This window comes from Eretmochelys imbricata, chromosome 6, assembly GCF_965152235.1.
Source record: "Eretmochelys imbricata isolate rEreImb1 chromosome 6, rEreImb1.hap1, whole genome shotgun sequence".
Classification (NCBI taxonomy): Eukaryota; Metazoa; Chordata; order Testudines; family Cheloniidae; genus Eretmochelys; species Eretmochelys imbricata.
In genome coordinates, this window is record NC_135577.1 from 103,355,888 (window position 1) to 103,377,813 (window position 21,926).

The window sequence follows — 21,926 nt, forward strand, 5'->3', positions numbered from 1 at the left end:
ATGGTGACTGAGGGCTTGTCTTCACTGCTAAAAAAGATGTGGGTTTTTTCCTTTTTTTTTTTTGTTTTTTTTTTGTTTTTACCTCAGTGTAATTAGCACATGTGAGCTATCTCAAAAACACACTGAAGACAAGGCACGTTAGTTTTACCATGAGGTAAATTTTGTGAGGTCAGCCCCAGGCAAAGACATAGGTTGAACTCAGCGAGTATACCTTGTGGTAAAACTAAAGTGCCTGGTCTTCACTGTGTTTTTACCTCAGGATAGCTTGCAAGCATTAGTTACCCTGCAGTAAAAGCCACAGCTTTTTTAGAAGTAAAGACAAACCCTGAATTCCATGAGTTCTGGTGTATGGCTACCATTCTCCAAATGCTGGCTCCATTGTGGGTTATTCCTGTAGAGGAAGCTGACAATGGTGTAAGTTTTCACTGCCTGAGATTTCTTCTTTCCACTGTGAGAGTGGTTTACATGTAGCACCATCACCTTCAGAACAGTCACAGATGTCATCTTAAATAACCCACGCATCCCCTGAGTTCCATCAGAGGCTAGGACCATCAAATGGAGGCTGTGGGCCTCTATCCTGCCTCAGAGCTCCACCTGAGCTCCTCTGTTCCTTTGTCTGCAGGGTCCCCACTGGTCACTGCCCTGGAACCCCCATCTTTGGAGATGGGGAGAGGTTCAGAGCGTGGAGAGTTACCTGCTTAAGTTAATGCTCACTTAGAGGAGGAATCTGTTTGTTATGGCTGGAAATGCAATGCTGCAGAAACAGAACTCCCTTCTTCCATGCCTCCCCCCACTCGTGGTTGGATGATGGGCTCTATTCCTTCAGACCAGCGAGAGGAGGATTTGACCCAAAGTCAGCAAACTCCTCACAGGTTAAACTTGGCCAGGGATAGCTCTATTGAGGGCAGTGGGGATTTCCATGGGAAAAGTTTTCAGACTCCAATTCTTCTCCAGACTAGCCGCTCATGCACACAGATTAATTGTCTCACATGTAACCTGTAGTAGATTCTTTAAAAGAGCTGCACGTCATGCCCATAAACATAACTGCCATATTTTCATTGCTCCCTGTCTGAGCGGCTGCACTCTTCTGCAGTGCCATTGAACCGTATTATTGAAGTAGGCAACAGGCATAATGCAGTTTCCTGTAGTTTCTCAAGCTTGCTGTCGTCTGGGTGTTTTTTTTTCTCCTGTTGAATGTTAAGCAAGTGTTAGGAAATAGACTTCATGGGCCATATTCATAGATAACATAAAATGTGGTGTAAATTACTACATATCAGTAAGTTAGTGTAACCTACACAACAAGGGTCTAGAAAAGCAGAGTTGTTAGAGGAAAAGCAACCAAGAGCGGTGTGGGAAAGTGGGGTTCTGCTTTCCTTTACACTTCCCCTTAGTTGGCCGTCCTGTTACGGGATAGTAATGCACTTGTAAAATGTGTGTCACACTACTGCTTCTGGTTAATGGAGTTACTCCTTTAGTTCAACTGGTAGAAGTCTAGTTTTGATACTGTGCTCTGGTTCAAACCCTGCCCATGACCTGTGGTGGATATAGTTACACCTCCTCCACCAACTTCTGCCCCTTTGAGATGTAGATTACCTATGGCACACCTACTGAATGCCAACTTGACGCAAATGACACTACTTGACCAACTGCATTTATTTGCACCCCACTTATAACTGACATGGCCCAGGTTCTTGCATGGGAGCTGCACTAGGTTGGTCTAGGGATGCATCTGTGCTACTAAGTTAATTTTTTTTCCATGGATCCCATGTTCTCTTATTCCCCTCTCCCCTTCCTATGCAGAGGTGATTGTTGAGTCAGCGTTGTACAAATGTGTCCTGAAACCTTTAAAAGATGCCATCGATTCCTACTTAAGGGAAATCCACAACAAAGATGGGTCCTTACAGCTGCTGAAAGAGAACCAGTTGGTCATACAGAACACAACCACCACTGACCTGGGTGTCACCACCAGCGTGCCTGAAACTGTTGTGCTGGAAAAAATCCTTCACAAGTTTACAACCATGCACAAGTCCTACTCCCCAGAGAAGAAGATTAGCACCCTGCTGAAATCCTGCAAACTCATCTATGACTCCATGGCTCAGGGAAACCCAGGTACAGTAGAGATCTATTAAAACATTTGCTCTCCCTGTCCACTTCATCTCTGCTTTGCTCTTTTCATGGCTATGGTGCACAAGGAACTAAGGGGTTTGTTGCAGTTACATGGAAAGAATTTGGTTTGATAGTGAACTTGGTGGCTAGTATGTTTACCATAACTCTTTCATGAGGTATGTTTAGACTTAATCAGTTAATGTTTGCGAAGTACTCTGAGATGCTCAAATAGAACATGTTATAAGATGTACACCAAGTGAGTCAATGTTCTTTGAATCAAATCACTGATAACGGGGTCCATGACTATAAGCTTCATTGATCATCATGTCTGTCCTGCACAAGTGTCACAGGTCCATTCAAGTGCTTCCTCTTGGCCCTCAGGAGTCTGCTGTAAGGGGATCCAGCTGTTGGATTCCATGTATTTTAAGCCTCTGGAATCTGAATGGAGCCTGGGCACTGGCACTGTCTTAGGGCCTCTTGGCACACTCTTGAAGTACAGATCTTCTATGTGGTGCAATGTCCAGTCTCTGGAAGCACTGACCCCTCAGACTTCCCCCATTGCTCTTTCTTTAATAGAACAGGATACACAGAGATCTGTACAAAAATAATAAACCCTGCATGCATTTCCCTGCCTCAGTTTCCTCATAATTCCAGACCATTCCTTGGGCTGGGGTTAGGGTCCCCTAGCACCATTCAGGGATCTTCTGTTGCAGTGCATGACTTGGGTTCTGAAACATGGATTGGGTTCTGAAACATGGGTTCTCCCCCAGTTTGCCTACTCTGACCTTGGTTGATCTGTCCCCTTCTTCTCTCCTTTCCAAACTTCCTGTGTGGTTCCATGTGAGTCTTCCTTTTATAACCTCCTGTTTTGTCATCTCTGTCTCTTTGTCCTGCGTGGGAAAGTTACACTCTCTTCACTTCCTCACGCCTTTCAGACAAGAGGACGAAGTATTTTCTCCCAGCAAGAGCAAACCCATTGTCCCAAAGAGCTAGTTGTTGCATACTAGCAGCTCACCATTGTCCCTCGTTTGGGAGGTACATGTTGAAAGGTTTGTCAGCAATGGTGGATACAGAGAGACATTCATGATACTGCAATTTTCATAGTAACAACTGCATAATAATTTCATAACAACCACCAGAATTTTTAAGTTGTCCAGACAGATTTCCTAAATTGCCAGAAGTATTCATATAGCTCTCCCTAAACTCCCAAAGTCCTGTCCCACAATGCACTGGACTAAGTGTAAAACCTGAGAAGGGTTCTCTGGGGAACATCTCTTGGGTTTTGTCTTTCCAAAACCATGGCTGGAATGTGCAGAGGGTGCGCCCAGGACATTGTGTAGGTGCAAAGTGTTAATATTGTTTGTTACTATTTCATGATTGCTTCAGTAGGCTTAGAAAACCATTATTGCACTTCTCTAGTGTATCTGTCCTATCAAGACAGACTTTAAATGTAATAAAATATATTTGGACACATTGTGGTGGAATACACAGCACTGTACATTAAGAAAATCCATCATCATTTTACTCTTAAAAACACTTTTTGAATTGACTGGCCGAAGTGTTAACCCTAAGTGCCACATATCTGGCATAATCTCCATGTGATTCTTGTGCATTGCTTCTCAGATATAACTAGAGCTATGTGAAATTCAGAATTTCTGTCTCACAGGCCATTCTGATATTTCAACATTTGTTTTTGCCTCAAAGATCAAAAATTCAAAATTTGTCATGGAATGGAAATTTTGAAAATATTTGATTTGAAAATGTTGAAACGTTTTGTTTTAAGATTTTTAATCAAAACAAAACACAACATTTTGACATTCCTGAAATTGAAGTGTTTCATTTTGGTTTGTTGAACTGGAATTTCAAATCAGTTCTACAAAACATTTACACTATATTTCCCAGTTCAGCTCATTGCCTCATGGGAGCTGTAGTTTCAAAAACTGATGGTCCCATTATCCCCAGGGACTAGGTCCCTGGCTGGAATATATCTCCCATAATGCACCCAGATTCATGTGGGGCTCCCATAATATGCCATACAGCAGGTCAGAGGGAAATCCATGTTGCATTATAACAGATATAATCCTCCAGGGAGTCTAGTCCATAGAAGAGACTTGGGGTCTAAACTACAACTTCCATAAGGCGATGAGCTGATTGGGAAAGGCAGTTTAATGTTTTGTAGTACTGATTCTGATCTAGGCATTTTTGGGCTAGCTCAACAAAACAAAATATTCCAATTCATGTCAAACTTACCTGAAACAAAATATTTCATTTTGATTTTCCTAACAGCAATTCAACATTTTTTGGCAAAAATTTTGCTGAAACTGCATTTTCCGTCAAAAAATCATTCCAGTGGAAAATTCCCAAACAGCTCTAGTCATAAATTTAACGAAGTGCTTTAGGCTGTTCAGAACCAGATTTCACTGTGCTGGGAATTCTCTTTATCCCTCCTAATCACCCAGAGAATAGGAACCCATCCCTCTCATTCTTTCAGCCAGCTTCAAGTCCAGGCAGTATTCTTCACATAGGAAGAGTACACTCTGTGCTCAGCTTCCTGTATAATTATCTGCACTTCATTAAGCTCCTTTTGCTCATCACTGAATCAGTAAGTTCCCATCTCTTCCAATTGCAGAGCAGATGGAGTCCCAATCCAACCTTTCCCTGTGCCAAAAAGACAAAGGTCTAGCTGTGACAAGAATGGTAACTGTAGAATAACAGTAACTAATTACACTATCTGGTGTGACTGCCCCAGCTGGCTGCATTTCCTTTGTGCTAATTCAGGGACAAGTCAGGCCTGAGAATCTACCTAATATTTCAAGGTAAAACACAATTACACCAAGGTCCACCTGATTTTGTGTCATAACCCTGCAAAACTGCCAATTTCTTAAGTTTTTGATGCACTTACAAGGTTGCATTAAAACTAGAGATGAGCCCAGAGAGGAACACATTATATCTCTCCAGACTTTGCAGTGGGGAATTCAAACCAGAACTCTGAAGCTTCACACCTGTGAAGTCTGGGGAAGTTTGGAAGCAAATCCAGTAACTGAGGTTTACCTCTACCAAAACCCAGGCCAGGGCACTTTTATGTGTTTTTTCAGCTGGATTGTGATAATTTCACAGAGCTATACTCAAAACCAAGATAGAACCCGTATATGCATGGTAAGAGAGGAATGTGTAAGTCCAAGGTAGGAGGCCAGTATAGATGGCTCAGTTTTAACCACGCTGAATTCCCAGTTTCTTAAGATGAGATTTCAGTGTATACATAGGTCAGCCCAGCCTGACTTAGAAGTTTCATGACCCTTTCAACATTCACGGCAGTAATTCTAAAAACTGTGAATCCCCATTCCTTATTTGTTCATAAAAATCAACAACAACCTAGGGCAGTTCCTAATTATTCCTCAAGTTATAACTGCAGAGCAGAAATGTAGTGTCTCCAGCTTTCTCACTGCTGAAGCAAGGAAAACAAATGTGTGAGGTGGAAGTAGGGGGGTGTGTCCTGGCAGAAAATGTTGCTCAGCCCACATATATGCAGACTTGTCAGAGAGTTTTAACCCGATGTCAAAAGTTTAACTTGAACATACACAATAAAAATGCACAGTAAGTTTGCTGTAGTTAAATTCCCCAAAGCCCTACTTGCTATGTTTAGAATTTAAACACAATGGGATAGATCCTCATCTGGTAAAAACTGGAATAGCTCCTTGACTTTAAGTCAAGGGAGCTATGGAGCTGATCCACTATTTTCAGACCAGTACAAGGAATAGCTAAGACAAGATCCATCTTCCTTGCCCATTACTTTAACCTTACCACCCTGTGAAGAGGCAGGGCTCACCGCTGAAGCAACTCCTTGTGGCCTGGCATGGTGTACTGGTTTTCCTCCCTCTGGCGCCCCTTGCCATGGCCGCGCTGGTCCTCTGGTGGTCCACCTCTTCTCATGTCTCACCTCACCAACCAGGTCATGATTTAAGGCCATCCCTTCTGGGGTAATAGAAAGTCCAATAAACCAGTGTCCAAGATCTTGTATCATGACTTCAGCCCCAATTCTGGGCCTGTGGTCTTCACTCCCTTTTCTCAGGGCTCTCTGTCATCCTTGTCCCCTCCTCCTGCCTCATGCCACCATACCAGTGGCTGGTAGGGGAACCCAGGCCTGCCCACTACACCACAATCCAGCCGTGACAACTGCTTGCTGTTGCCTTCCTTTGGTTCTTCCTACCCAGCCTTTCTCAGGCCTTCTCTCCTGCTGCCACCTCTGTAGGGTCACCCTTCTGTCATGGCTGGTGCACTCCAGGACCTTCCTTGGAATCCCTCAACAAAACACCAAACTGAAAAGCACAGGCTTAAAACCTCTTCTGCCCTTTTTGGGCTTGATCTTTCATGCCTCCACTGGACGCCTCCCAGGGCTCTCTCCCTGTAAATTCAGTTCCTGCTGTTTTGTCAGGCCTTCCCACCAGAGCCTGCTCCACTCTGCTGTCTCTCCCCTAGCCTCCTGCCACACTTTTCTATTCAGGAGAGGATCCCAGGACCAACTGTTCCCCTTGACTTCTTCCATGATCCTCCCAGTCTCTTCCCTCTCTAGGGTGGACTGATTTAAATGAGGGTGATTTTAAATAATGATTTAAATAATTGATTTGAATCAACTTTTCTATTTGTATTTCAGTTATTTTCTAAAGAAAGGTACTTTCTCATTGGTCAATATAATCGCTAAAACATGTTGACATACAACTAGATAGACCCTTTACACTAGATTTGGTACATCTTTTTGCTACCTAGTGAGATCACATGATGGAGTCTCCTTGAGTCAGAGGCCAGGTCCCAATGCCTGTGATGACTTTGCCAGTCTCTTGCCCCCAGTAGCACAGTTCCTAGGCCCCTCACAGGATCAAGCACTTAATACTGTACATGGCCTGTTCTGCCATATTTATAAAGCTTGACCTTGAAAGTTAATTTTTCCCCCCCGATTCATTCTTTATATAGAAAAGCAGCCTTTAGCTTCAAGATAGGCTCATAGCATCAGTATATTTCTTAAATGTGTTAAGAGATTATAATAAGTTTAGGCCTTAACATATTTTGTATTAAATTCAGATTTCATGTTAAACAGGTTTATGTTTAAAAAGAAAATCTTATTATCGTTTAAATAATAAAATAAAACAATCTGAATTAAATTAAAAACCCCTTAAATTAAAAAATAGGTTTTGTTTTTTTTTTTCAAAAATACTAAATGATTTTTATCTATCCTGCCCTGCTCTAGTCCCAAAGAATAACTGCAGCCTCCTTTTGCTCTCAACGTCTTCTGTTTATAGTCCTCTCCCAGCACCTGCTCAGCTGGGCCTCATTCTCAGTTAAGCCTGTACAATTCTCCAGGCACAGCTCTGTATGTCAATTGGCCTCCTAGACCCATTCCGAACCCGTGTGGGGTACACACACCCTCGTCCTTGAATCTCTCTGTTGGCTCCCCCAGTTTTACAGCATCAAGGTCAAGCTTCTTGTTCTCATTTCCCAGGCCCTCCACAATCTGCCCCTCCTTATTTGTCTGCTCTTGTGTCTCATCATGTCCTCCCTACCTCCTCCACTCCACCCACATGCCTTCTCTACCCATTTTTCAGCTTCCTGAGCAAGCATCTCTGCACCTTTTACTCTGACCTTTATGCACAGAACTGATCCATCGGGCCACTACCCTCTCCTCCTCCAAATTCCTCCTCCAAGATGCACCTCTGCTACAATGCTGGTGAGAAATCAGCCAATTAATTATGGCTAGGTCTATTTATATCAATTTTTTTACAAATTGCACGTCTACATGTGTGTATATATCACTGTACTCCTCTGCCTCCCCGCCTTCACATCTCACTGGTCAGATTAGATTGCAAGCTTTACAGGGTAGGAACCATGGGTAGCCCGATGTCTTCATATATGTTTATATAGTGCTCAGTGCAACAGGGTGACAGATCTGAGGCCTTTGGGTTTTACTGCAATATAAATATTACATTTCAATGTGGCAGCACCTGGGAGCCTCAACCAGCTGTACAAACGTTTAGTAGGTGATGGACCTTGCCTCAAAGAGCTTACAATCCAAAAATAACAATCCTGTAAATAACAATAATGTGCAGGAAAAGGCTCTGAGAAGCAGATTTTGGCCTCTAATGCAATCTCTTCCTGCTCTTCTTGTTATGCTGAGGGTGTGTATCAGACACATACTTCGCATGGTTATAACTTAAAAATAGCAAATCAAACAGTGCCACAGTCTAATGGATAATGTAAAATATCACTCACACTGGGTGAGTCCATGGTGGCTGGGAAGAGAGCCCTTCATGTTAACTGTGTCACTACACAGTGTAAGGAATTTAATTAGGATGGGGAAGTCAGCTTCATCCCGGAAGGCACAACAAGCTGTAAGAGCTGCAAAGAGTAGCCTGGAGCTCAGATCTCCTTAGCAGAGCTGCTGTCAGTGCACCACATGGGTACCAGTTCTAGTTATGGCTATAGTTGGATGTAGGATATAAACAGCAATTTCAGCCCCTGATGAGGGACTCTACAGATTGGTTACGTCTGCTCTAGGATTTGTAGACACGCCACCGGCCGCCTCCTTCAAAGACAACTGGGCACTTAATGAGAGCAGGATAATACTCATATCACGCGTGCCCTGTGTGCTTGGAAGAAGCTTGCAACTTCCCCATTCTGTTTTACCCTGTGTCATTCTTCTAGCATAGATCCTTTCCACTAACAAAACATGAAGGGCCTGATCTGCTGTAAGATCAAAATCAGGCCTTAAATGTTTCAAACTCTTCTCATAAGGACTATGAAATGTAATACAGATCTGGGGTAATAGTGAGACAGAAACATGCAATGTGCTATGGAGCAAAGAGATGACAGTCCTTTGCTGTAAGGAACTGGTGGGACCACAACTAGAGCACTCTGATAAGTTCTAGGCACCATGGTGCCTGAAAGATGTTGGTACGTAGGAGGGAAATGAAGGAAGAACAAAGAATAAGGAGCTACAGGGACTGGTATAGAGAGAATTATTGAAAGAGCTAAGGTGATATAGATTAATCAGACAATGACTACAAAGTCTGCAAGTATATGAAAGCTGGAAATGCCAATGCTGGGGAGAGCAATCATTTAGGGTGGTCCAAGGAATAAAGGAACAATTTTCTAACAGTTAGGTCTATTCGCATATGGAATAATCTTGAGGGGAAGTGGTGGACGCTTCCTCATTTGATTCACCTAAAATTGGACTGAACAAGCACTGGATCATATACTTCCAGGAACAAATCTGCACTGGCTTGGGGGATGGACTACGTGAATTATTAGTCCTCATGTGTAGGATTCTGTGTTTTGTACAGTTAGTATGACTCACACATACTGTGCTTTTAGGTTGAAAAGAACAAGAGCGTAGTAAGGTTATATTGTATTAGAAATCTTTCCTCTCCCTGTTTTTGGAATAGGTTTTGTTGTCCCCTGTAAAACCAGCCAACTCGATGAACCTTAATTGCACCCTGTCCATTTGCTTTTTACGTAGGGTTCTGAGTTGATAGTGGCATGTGTCACTGAGCAAGGCAGAAACGTGAGTAGCATAGCTGAGCTACTGTCTATGTATTTGAAAGAGGATTTAAGCATTGGAGGCATCAGCATCAATAGAAGCGATTCTAGAATCTCTTTACAGTGAATCCAAGAGGCTCCTGTACATTGCTCACTATCACATGTTGCTTACCAGGGAGAGAATAATGCCATGTGTAAGTTTTGCCTTGTAGTGGACAGAGGCCTGGACAGAAGATGTTGTGTGAAGGCTACTGTTAATGAGAGCTGGTAGATTGGAGAGTATCCTTTATCTCATATGGTACAATTGCTACTTTGGGTTAAAAGTGCCAATATGAATTGATGCCTCTGACCTGTAAATTAAGGCAGTGGTTCCCAAACATTTTAGTAAAGGGACCCACCAAATGCATTGTGTCTTTTTTTTTGCAACCCACTCAGGGTCCACATTCGTAGAAGGTGATGGCCAGTGTCCTCTCCCTCGTCTGCCTTCTTCTCCTCCTTGCCCCGCCCAGGGGGCATCAACCCCCCCTGGCACCGCAACCCTAATCCCAGTCCGGTAGGGGGGTTGCAACACTCAGAGCAGGAAGCCAGGTCCAGCCCTATGGGGCAGGAGCCACCACTGCAGGGTCAGAGTAAGGTGAACTCACTCTCCAAGCTCTCCCCCCACACCCCCACCCTGGGGACTCCCCACTGCCCTGCATTCCTAGGAGAATGTTGTGAGACTTCATTCCTGTGTGTTTTCAAAATGCCTTGAAAGCACTGGGTGGATGGATGATGCAATATAAGTGCAAAGTATTATTACTACATTATGATTAGGCTTGACAGAATTTGATTTTTATCCTTTTGATGGATAATATAGATTGTTTGTTTGTTTTTTTTAATTTTTATCTATTAATTTTTCACAGCCGCATGAAATTATGTGGAGGTCAAACAATAATTGTTTCTTGAGAGAAGATGTTGAAATTCAAAATGTTAAAGTTTATAACCATTAAAACACGAACTGTCAACAGCACATGTCAAAATATACAAAGTAAATATCCCTAAATCAAACTCTAAGAAGTTCATAAGCAGCATTTTTCTTACTTTTCCTAGCTGTAGATCACAGTTATTATTGATGGAAATATTTTTTTCATCACTTTGTGTGTGTACGATGCAATCAACAACCGACATTGAATCCTTCCAAGCCTACTTATGATGATTATGAGCCCTGCTGGACAGAAGATCCACTGAAGAAGCATATTCATGAATGTGTATTTATTTATGGAAACTCAGACAGAATTCCAGTCACATTAAACCATGCATTTCATTAATACCAATTCCATTCAAGCGCCGCAGCACAGCCAGGCGCTGATGTTGCAAACACTTTGCCTTGAGTGTAATAGGATGAGTTTGTGGCAGAGGAGAAGGCTTATTTTAAGCTTCTTATGAACATTTATGAAACAAATGTTTCCTATCATTGAAAACAAGCAAGCAAGTCCGATTTGGAGTGGGACGATTCAACCTTGAACTCGCAACCCCATTGCCTAATGTCACCGAGACAGCAGTTGGGGCAGGGGAAAGGGAGACAGCAGGATGTAATTCTGCAAGCTGTTAATGAGTTTTTCTGTGAAAGACACAAACTAAACTTGGATGTTTTCAATAAGGCTGGACGAGCCAGTTGCAGTAGAAAAAAACTGACCTGATCCTTTGATCTAAACCCCACCCATGTTGAGTAGAGATGGGCCTGAGCTCTGACACATCTGGATCTGTCCTACTTCAAACAAGTCAGGGTTTGAGATCAGCCCATTATAGAGAGAGGGCCAAATCAGCACTGACACCAGCTGCCATGACTCCATTTAAATTAGTGGAGATGCACTGGGTTTCACTGGGGACGAATTGGTGTTTATTTTTTTGGTCTGTCCTGGTGCAAGAAGAGCCTGATCCTGCAGGGTGCTAAGCAATATTGACTTTGCTGGGAGATGAGGATGCTCAGCACATCACACGAGGTGCTGAGAAATTTCTGGATCAAGTACTAAGTCAGTAATATGATGGAAAAAAATCATGAGCCCAGTTTTCAATGGTGTTTTCTTAAGTACTTATATGCCCCCTGTTACTGTAGTAGCTAAGCCCCTCATAACACCTCTATGAGGTAGGGGAGTACTATTATCCCTAGTGGGGATACTGAGGCTCAGAGAGGCTAAGTAACTTGCCCAGAATCCAACAGGAACTTTGTGGCAAAACAAATACTTGAACCCATGTTAAGTCCAATGCTAATGCCATAGCCCCTAGACAATGTTTCCTCACAGCAAGTGCTTACAACTCCCACTGATTTCATCTGCAGTTGTGGAGGCTCAGACATCGGGACCTGTGTTCCTAGAGGTAGACTGAAATTAAGTTAACAATTATGTGCAAATTGTGAGCATATGCCACAAACCTCCCTAGTTGAGCTCATTAATAATAATAAAAAAAGAGTGGATTCCAATAATTAAGTCATGCAAACAGCTGGGACTGCAGAAGTCTTTCTCAAATAATATTTCTATCACGTCTTAAAATTGAGAGAGGTTTATAATAAGGACTGGTGAGCAAAGCTGCTAAATCAGCTTATGAAAATGAGATGGGATAAGAATGAAAAATTATTGACTCAAAGCCTGGTTGTCAATATAAACCACAGCTTAGTCAACAAAACAGAAATGGAGAGATTCTGTAAGAGTCTTGGAAGAGTATCATCCCCTGTCAGCTCTAGCTGGCTCAGGGGAGTGTACATAGAACCTTTCACATCCATGTCCCCTGATTTGGGTCTACCCCAGGCTGGCAGGTTAGTGCCAACTGGTGAGCTTTTTGAAAGGAGTCTGAGTGGAGGTCCTAGTGGAGAAATGTTCACGTCACAAACAGATATCTGTGTTGGGCATCTAAGCGAAGAGGGCACAGAAGGGTCATAAAGACTGACTTGCCCTCTCCCTCCTAAGGGTGGTCCTTCCAGCTGAGACATGGGGCAAGAGGGTGAAGGCTGCACTGCTGCAGCAGTAATGTATCTTTCTAGGGCTCCCTAGAAAATTTGAGTTTCCAGGCCTGCTGGTCTAGCTCAGTCCACCAGCTACTTCAGAACTCAAATAAAGCGTTTGAAGGGGCAGAAAAAATGAAGCTCAGTAGGCTCCTTGAGGCTTGATTGTATGCTCCCTCACACTGGTTTTACACCAGCGTGACTTCACTGGTAACATTACTCCGAATTGATTCTGATGTATGTCAGATCAGAATCAGGGCCCTGCTCCTTGAGGTTTTCTCAGTACTCAGTGTCTCTGTTGGGTGATTTTCCCAGCTGCACAATCGTTTAATAGCAGTAATATTAATACATTCATATTAGATTAATATTTATGGCAGTGATGAATTTGGCCCTGTGTCGCCAACCAGCTCAAGCTTTCATAGAAACATAAGCCTTAGTAACAGTATGAATAAAACATCCAGCCAGACACTAATCAAACAATGAAGCCCTTTTATGGTTTGGCTAGGGACCTGCAACATCATTTAACTGACTGCACATTTAAACAACAGAAAGTGTTAATTCTACTTTCACTGAATAGAGCCACAGTTTCCTTCTACCATATGTGCTAACTCTGTACAAACTGGTCTAATTTACGGCTTCAGAAGTGAATATAACAGTCACAGCCTCACACAGCCTGTTTTAACTCATCTGACTGTCTGCTCATTAGATACGTTTTCTGGTTTATTTTAAAGTCACATTTTTTTATCAAGAACGAGGCTTGTATTTATTTAAAACTCCAGCAGAAGATCTTCCTCTGCCAACGGAGAACTTATGTCAACTATATATGACAAATAAGGAAAGCTGACTCATGGCAAAGACTTGAAACAAGTCAGTGGGAACAGTTGAAGAATAGGAAATTATTCCCCACATGGAAGGACATCTAGAATGTGGGCCAAAATCAGCCTTGGTGTAACTTACCAAAGCTACATCAGGGATTGATTTTTTTTTTTTTGGAGTCCTGACAAATGATTAAGGAGTGAGATATATGTGGCCGATCCCAAACCAATGAAGCCAAGACATGACATAGATGCATAAAAGAGAAAATGACTGAACATTGCAAGCACCATAAATGATCACAATGAGCTTGAAAGTGATCTTGGTTTATGAAGACGGTACATATCTGGATGTCCTGGAAGATGGACTTGTGAAGCAACCTTATCATGCATGTACTGTACACGATGAACGAAAAGCATGCCAATTTAAAATAAGATGAACAGCTTCTAGATAAAAAATGCTGATCTCAGGTTCTTCATAGTTCATCTGATGGAACTTCTCCTTGGATCCTATTTTGAGCTGTAATGATTTATACTGATAAGAATTTACATATAGTGCCTTTCATCTTAAAGGATCCCAAAGAGATTTACATACCATAAATATGGATCACTTCACAGACTCACTCTCTCTATATGGATGCTTTAAGCACAAGACCATCCTCACCTGATCAGTATCACTTGCTGTAGAAGGTGCGTTTACCTTAGAGGTATCCCATCCAAATATTTACTCAGCCAGACATTGCTTAGCTCAGCCGCTCTGAGGAGAGCTCATCCCAAGGTGCAGTGGCTATAACAATATCGTAGTTCTGTAGTTCAAGATTCTACATCTCCAACAGCAGTGGAGACAGGTTTTGTAACTAAGGGCAACTGGGCATTTGGGGTGGGGGGAATGAGTGACTGGTGGCCATTTTTCAATTGCAAAGTGTGCTTAAAAAGATGTCATACATATACCTAAAAGATGCCAGGGGAAGGTACCTATTCATAGGATCATAGAGTATATGGGTTGGAAGAGACCTCAGGAGGTGATCTAGTCCAATCCCGTGCTCAAAGCAGGACCAACACCAACTAAATCATCACAGCCAAGGCTTTGTTAAGCCGGGCCTGAAAAACCTCTAAGGATGGAGATTCCACCACTTCCCTAGGTAACCCATTCCAGAGCTTCACACCCTCCTAGTGAAATAGTGTTTCCTAATATCTAACCTGGACCTCCCCCACTGCAACGTGAGACCATTGCTTCTTGTTCTGTCATCTGCCACCACTGAGAACAGCCTAGCTCTGTCCTCTTTGGAACCCCCCTTCAGGTAGTTGAAGGCTGCTATCAAATCCCCCCTCACTCTTCTCTTCTGCAGACTAAATAACCCCAGTTCCCTCAGCCTCTCCTTGTAAGTCATGTGCCCCAGCCCCCTAATCATTTTCGTTGCCCTCCGCTGGACTCTCTCCAATTTGTCCACATCCCTTCTGTAGTGGGGGGACCAAAACTGGACACAGTACTCCAGGTATGGCCTCACCAGTGCCGAACAGAGGGGAATAATCACTTTCCTCAATCTGCTGGCAATGCTCCTACTAAAGCAGCTCAATATGCCGTTCGCCTTCTTGGCAACAAGGGCACGCTGCTGACTCATATCCAGCTTCTCATCCACTGTAATCCCCAGGTCCTTTTCTGCAAAACTGCTGCTTAGCCAGTCGGTCGCCAGCCTGTAGCAGTGCATGGGATTCTTCCTTCCTAAGTGCAGGACTCTGCACTTGTCGTTGTTGAACCTCATCAGATTTCTTTTGGCCCAATCCTCCAATTTATCTAGGTCACTCTGGACTCTATCCCTACCCTCCAGCATATTTACCTCTCCTCCAAGTTTAATGTCATCTGCAAACTTGCTGAGGGTGCAGTTCATGCCATCCTCCAGATCATTAATAAAGATGTTGAACAAAACCGGTCCCAGGACCGACCCCTGGGGCATGCCACTTGATACTGGCTGCCAACTAGACATCAAACTGTTGATCACTACCCATTGAGCCCGATCTAGCCAGCTTTCTATCCATCTTATAGTCCATTCATCCAATCCATACTTCTTTAACTTGCTGGCAAGAATACTGTGGGAGACCATATCAAAAGCTTTGCTAAAGTCAAGATATATCACATCCACTGCTTTCCCCGTGTCCACAGAGCCAGTTATCTCATCATAGAAGGCAATCAGGTTGGTCAGGCATGACTTGCCCTTGGTGAATCTATGTTGTCTGGTCCTGATCACCTTCCTCTCCTCCAAGTGCTTCAAAATGGATTCCTTGAGGACCTGCTCCATGATTTTGCTGGAGACTGAAGTGAGGCTGACCGGTCTGTAGTTCCCTGGGTTCTCTTCTTCCCTTTTTTAAAATATGGGCACTATGTTTGCCTCTGCCACTGCTCAGCCTCACTCTGCTATTGGCTCTGCCACTGGTCTCCAAACCAAGTCTGAGAACTGGTTTGATCACCAGTACTATAGAAAAGCTCTTTGTTTTCACATCTTAATGCCCTGAATACAGAAATACTTCTCCTTGGCTCCCAGCTTCCTTGTGGCATCCATTGTAATTTAGTACTCACGGTATGATAGTCACCTCCTGAGGGAACAGGAAAGCAGGATTCCAACCCTAAGAACCGCCTTTGATATGCTGCTTTCACTATTCCCCATGGTCTGTCTCATATTTTGTTGTAACCCCTGGTTCTACAGTCAGATACAGAGAATGAGGATGAACCCAAAGGGTACACGAGTCTGTAATCCACTCTACTGATGGGAGCAACTCAGACCACAGGTACTGCACTTTTGAACAGCAACAGACCGAACTTCAAGAGAGAAGAATTCAGCCTTTGTGTCAATCCACAATTCTCTCTCATTTGTGTTTCATAATAACTAACACATTTTGATTTTAGTTGGTAAAGAATCTTAAAATAGAGCCCACTAGGAGTCTTCAACCTGATATTTTTTGCTTGAGGTTTAGTGTTGGGCGGTGTTTTGTTTGTTTGTTTGTTTGACTGTTATTTAATTTTAGAATTTTCAGTGTCCTTTCATTGGCATTTTTTAGCTATGAACCCTTTAGCTGAAGTAATCTGAAAGGAAATTGTCCATGTAGGAGTCATTTAATGGGAAGTTGGCACTTCTGTATCCAAACCATCGCTTTTCTGGATTACCTGTTGATACCTGGATGTGTTCCTCTTGGTTGCAGGGAAGCCTTATGGTGCAGATGATTTCCTCCCAGTGCTCATGTACGTCTTGGCCCGCAGCAACCTGACTGAGGTGCTTCTGAATGTGGAGTATATGATGGAGCTCATGGACCCTGCTCTGCAGCTGGGCGAGGGTGAGAAAGAGCCTCCTCTCATGTTGCATGTTCCCTTCTGAAATGATTATGTATTTCTCTGCGGGATGCCTGCAGGGTTTGTGAAATAGAAAAAAGCTCTAGCTAGGGTCAGGTAGCAGTAGTGTAAGCTTCCCCCATATGCCTCAGAATGGTGTGACCCAATGTTCGGTTTCCAAATATATCAGCAGATTTTCAAAAATGCTGAGCACCCAGAAGCTCCCACTGACCTCAGTTAGAGCGGCACATGCTCAGCCATACTGAAAATCAAACCACTAATTTAGTTACCTAAATGCAGACGTAAGAGGCAGAGACATTTTGAAGACCTTGGCCCAGGTGTTAGAAACTTAACAGCTCTCAATTTAAAAATAAACTTTGGTACTACAGTACATTCTGCTAATGTTTTTAATTATTCTAATAAGAAAAGATCCCTTTGCTTTAATTGGTTGGTATGTCTTTGATCATGCCTAATTGTCAACCTCCAGGATGTTTGTGTAAACCAGCTGACCCCTTTGGCAATGTTATCTGAGTGATAAACACCCGGTGATGGTCCAAAGGGACTGGAGTAACATTCACTGCAGGGGTGGGATCTCTCTGAAGAGGGAAAATTGAATTACTTTGCCTCCTGTGCTTGGAGACTAGTGTGTTTCTGAAAATATTGTTTTGAAGTAAAGTGTTTTCTAAATATCATTTGTCTGGCCAGCCGTGATAGTTACTGTGAGTTTCATTGACAATCAGAGGAATAGCTAGAGAGAGCCCACAGAGCACCCAGCAGGGGGAGGGTATGTATGTGGCAGAATTGCCATCTAGTGGCCATTTTGGTCATCTGCAGGCTCTTAGTTTTTTCGTTTGATTTCATAAAGAATGAGTAGACAAACCCGGAAGCCAGCAAGAACTGTGAAAGATACCAGTTAGAGATAGTCAGACTCAGGACCTCAAATCCAAATCCCTTTGAATTTGGGTTCAAATCCCTGGACCTGAACCTGCCCCTACAATTTTGTTTCTAGCATGGATCTCGCAAGAACAGCTCGCGGGACTTCAGCTCCATCCAGTTAAAATCAGAAAGTGAACACCAGTTTGATCTGGTCTCAAATCCCAACCTTTTACCTTAGTCTAAACAGGATCCTTTCCCTCTCTAAATTAGTTAGTTACTAATAGACCGGGTGAAATTTTTTTGAACCAATAGTACGTTCACTGAAAAATACAGTTTGGGGGTCAACTAAAACTATTCACAAATTTGGGTTGAATTTGATGAATAGTTGCAGTTGGAAAAGAGAGGTTTTTTTTTTTCAAAAAAAGTCAAAATGTTTTATTCCAACATGTTTAAAACAAAGTATTGAATGTGTTCATTTTGAAACAAGGTTTCATTTCAACATTTAGTTAGCTTTATTTTAAAAGGTTAAAAAAAACACCCCTAGATTAAATGAAAACAAAAAAAAGATTTTGCTTCAGGTTGAAAAATGTTCTGTTTGACCAAAAATGAAATATGTTTTCGTTTTTCATTTGGGCTACGGAACTGAAATATAAATGATTCATTACACTCTAGTTACTTATTCCTGCGCAGTTGTATGCAGGTACATTATTATTAGCTGTATTACCATGGCACCTAGGAGGCCCAATCATGGACAAGGACCCCCATAGTGCTAGGTGCTGTACAAACACTGAATGAAAGGACAGTCCCAGCTCCAAAGAGTTTACAGTCTAAGGGAAGATTGGTGATTTGGGTTTATCCAGGAAAGAGGATGCTGTATTAATTTACATGACTTCTATGTTGAACCTTAAGATATCAATCAAAACCCACAGCCCCGCCAGCCTTCAGTCCCTGCTGCTTCCCAGCTATGAGAGAAGGAAGTGACACAAGCAGGTTAGGTAGCATGTGTTGCATCTCCAGCTACATCAAGCAGAATGGAATGAAGAGCACTGTGATAGTTATTTATTATTTCTATTGCCATCACACCTACACATGCCAAACAAAGGTCAGAGCCCCACTGTACAACCAACGCAAAGACAATCCATGTCCCACAGAGCTCACCATCTCACATTTAAACAATTCACAGCGGGTGAATGAACATAGAAGCAGGGAAGGACAAAGTAATGGTAGATTCAGGTGTGATGATGTTTTGGGACCTTCTTGTCTTTTTGTAGGTTCCTATTACTTAACTACCACCTACGGGGCTCTGGAGCACATCAAGAACTATGATAAGATAACAGTAACTCGGCAGCTGAGCATGGAAGTGCAGGATTCCATTCACCGCTGGGAGAGGCGGCGAACGCTCAACAAGGCCCGGGCGTCCCGCTCGTCTGTGCAGGTCAGCGGCTCTGGGAGAAAGGGGTGGTGGAGAGTGCGGCTTTCACAGTGTGAGAAGCAGATCAAAATTCCAACTGGAAACCAGGCTTCAAACAGGGCAGCAAATTATTCCCCGCAATTAGTAACACTATTGCTCAGTGCACGCCATCTGCTTGCTAGGCACTGCACTGTGGACAGAGGAAGTCAAAGTTCCTATCCCCATGAGTTTACATTCTGTGCTGGGCACCATGGAAGAAGCAAGGAAGTGCAGAATGGAAGAAAGCTACAAAGGGATCTGTGAGAAGTGGGAGGTGTGAGCAGAGGGAAGAAGAGGAGGAGCAGAAAGAAATGAAAATAAAGAACTAAGAGATACCGATATCAGTTGTCACAGTTTAGGTCAACTGCATCTGTATCTTCCCTCCATCAGGGCTGGATTTCCAGTTAGGCACAGTAGGCATGTACCTATTGGCTCTGGCATTCTAGGGGCGCCTTACCTCTCTAAAACTGTGTGCAGCACAAAAGTCAGCTGTAGGCAGGTGGGGAGTGCTGAAGATGCTGTGCCTAGGGGCGCGTAAGGTGTAAATCCAGCCCTGCTCTCCATGGCCCTTCAAGGGCAGCCAGTCTGGGCTCCCAGCCCCTCAGCTGTCATCTCTCCTGTGTGTAGACCCACGGTTCTGTCCCTTCTGACCAGCGTTTTTCCAGGCTGCACTGTTTCCTGCCTACACTGTGATATTCCCAGCAAGCCAGGCATCCTAGACAGGCCAGCAAGTGCACTTTGCCTTCTCATCAAAGGCTGCGAACAGCAGTAATTGCTAGCAGTCACAAGTTACCACACAGCTCTTTCTAAACAAGTACCTTTACTCTGAAGGTGAAAGTGCTACAGAGAAAACATATTAAAACCCATCAAAGAACCTACACATGTACAATAAGCTTATCAGATATCACCATGCTCCCCAACGCAAACAAGGGCTCTGGTAGGAGTCAGTCCTTCAAACCCCACCAAGGGTGTTTTCTGTGGTGAACAGTTCAGAACAGCTTCAGCTCAGAACTAGCACCCTCATGAATAGCTCCGTCTTTCCACTATACAGCTGGGGCCTTTGATCTTGGCCTCATGTAACAGGTAATCAGCTGACAATCCCCTCTCCCCCCCCCTCGCCCCCGCTCAGGGCATAGCTTCAGAAGGCTGGTTTTTTTCATAACCAAAGGTGAGGGATTTGCATTCACCTCTCCCACATATGGTCCAGAAAATCCATTTCATACGTACGGTCCCAAAAATCCATTTTTGTCTGGTAGATTGTTCAATATAGTCCTTTGATCATCCAGGTCTTACATCTGTCACAGCTCCTCCCTCAAGAAGTTACATGCAGTCCTGGCCCACAATAATATATGAACCACTCATTGAATACAATAGACATCTCCCAGGGGTAAGTCAGGACATTGCCATATTTGTCACAGCAGCATCAACAATCTCTTAATAGTGAGACTGATGCAAAGGCTAGTGGAATCCATTGAGGGGATACCAACAGGGGCATGGCCTAGTTTTAATATCAGAGGAGGAAGATGATTTTTGCAGCAGAATTTTGAACAGAGTTGAGAGGAGAAGTAGGGAGCCTGGACAGCAAGAGGTTGCCTTGATTAGATATTATACATACACAGAAATACAACAGACATTGCCCCTGAGGGACATCAGTACTGATCATAAAGTTACCCAAGATGGCTTTTAAACTCAGCAAACTCCTTTTCACTGATGACCTAATTCAGGATCTGAGCTGTGGACCAGATGCTGATCCCTAGCACCCCACAGAGAATCATAGAATATCAGGGTTGGAAGGGACCTCAGGAGGTCATCTAGTCCAAACCCCTGCTCAAAAGCAGGACCCATACCCAATTAAATCATCCCAGCCAGGGCTTTGTCAAGCCTGACCTTAAAAACTTCTAAGGAAGGAGATTCCACCACCTCCCTAGGCAACGCATTCCAGTGTTTCACCACCCTCCTAGTGAAAAAGTTTTTCCTAATATCCAACCTAAACCTCCCCCACTGCAACTTGAGACCATTACTCCTTGTCCTGTCCTCTTCCACCACTGAGAATAGTCTAGAACCATCCTCTTTGGAACTACCTCTCAGGTAGTTGAAAGCAGCTATCAAATCCCCCCTCATTCTTCTCTTCTGCAGACTAAACAATCCCAGTTCCCTCAGCCTCTCCTCATAACTCATGTGTTCCAGACCCCTAATCATTTTTGTTGCCCTTCGCTGGACTCTCTCCAATTTATCCACATCCTTCTTGTAGTGTGGGGCCCAAAACTGGACACAGTACTCCAGATGAGGCCTCACCAATGTCAAATAGAGGGGGACGATCACGTCCCTCGATCTGCTGGCTATGCCCCTACTTATACATCCCAAAATGCCATTGGCCTTCTTGGCAACAAGGGCACACTGCTGGCTCATATCCAGCTTCTCGTCCACTGTCACCCCTAGGTCCTTTTCCGCAGAACTGCTGCCTAGCCATTCGGTCCCTAGTCTGTAGCTGTGCATTGGGTTCTTCCGTCTTAAGTGCAGGACCCTGCACTTATCCTTATTGAACCTCATCAGATTTCTTTTGGCCCAATCCTCCAATTTGTCTAGGTCCCTCTGTATCCTATCCCTGCCCTCCAGCGTATCTACCACTCCTCCCAGTTTAGTATCATCCGCAAATTTGCTGAGAGTGCAATCCACACCATCCTCCAGATCATTTATGAAGATATTGAACAAAACCGGCCCCAGGACCGACCCCTGGGGCACTCCACTTGACACCGGCTGCCAACTAGACATGGAGCCATTGAGCCCGTTGAGCCCGACAATCTAGCCAACTTTCTACCCACCTTATAGTGCATTCATCCAGCCCATACTTTCTTA

General features: G+C 43.6%; 1 protein-coding gene across 1 annotated transcript in view; it reads left to right on the plus strand.

The window, feature by feature from the left end:
* The window catches only part of RIN3 (Ras and Rab interactor 3), a 108,048-nt gene that overhangs the window by 75,538 nt on the left and 10,584 nt on the right, over positions 1–21,926 (plus strand). Inside the window, exons 7-9 of the mRNA XM_077820407.1 lie at positions 1,801–2,109; positions 16,618–16,749; positions 18,892–19,055. Of these exons, the coding sequence (XP_077676533.1) occupies positions 1,801–2,109; positions 16,618–16,749; positions 18,892–19,055 (605 nt within the window). The remainder of the gene's footprint in view (positions 1–1,800; positions 2,110–16,617; positions 16,750–18,891; positions 19,056–21,926) is intronic.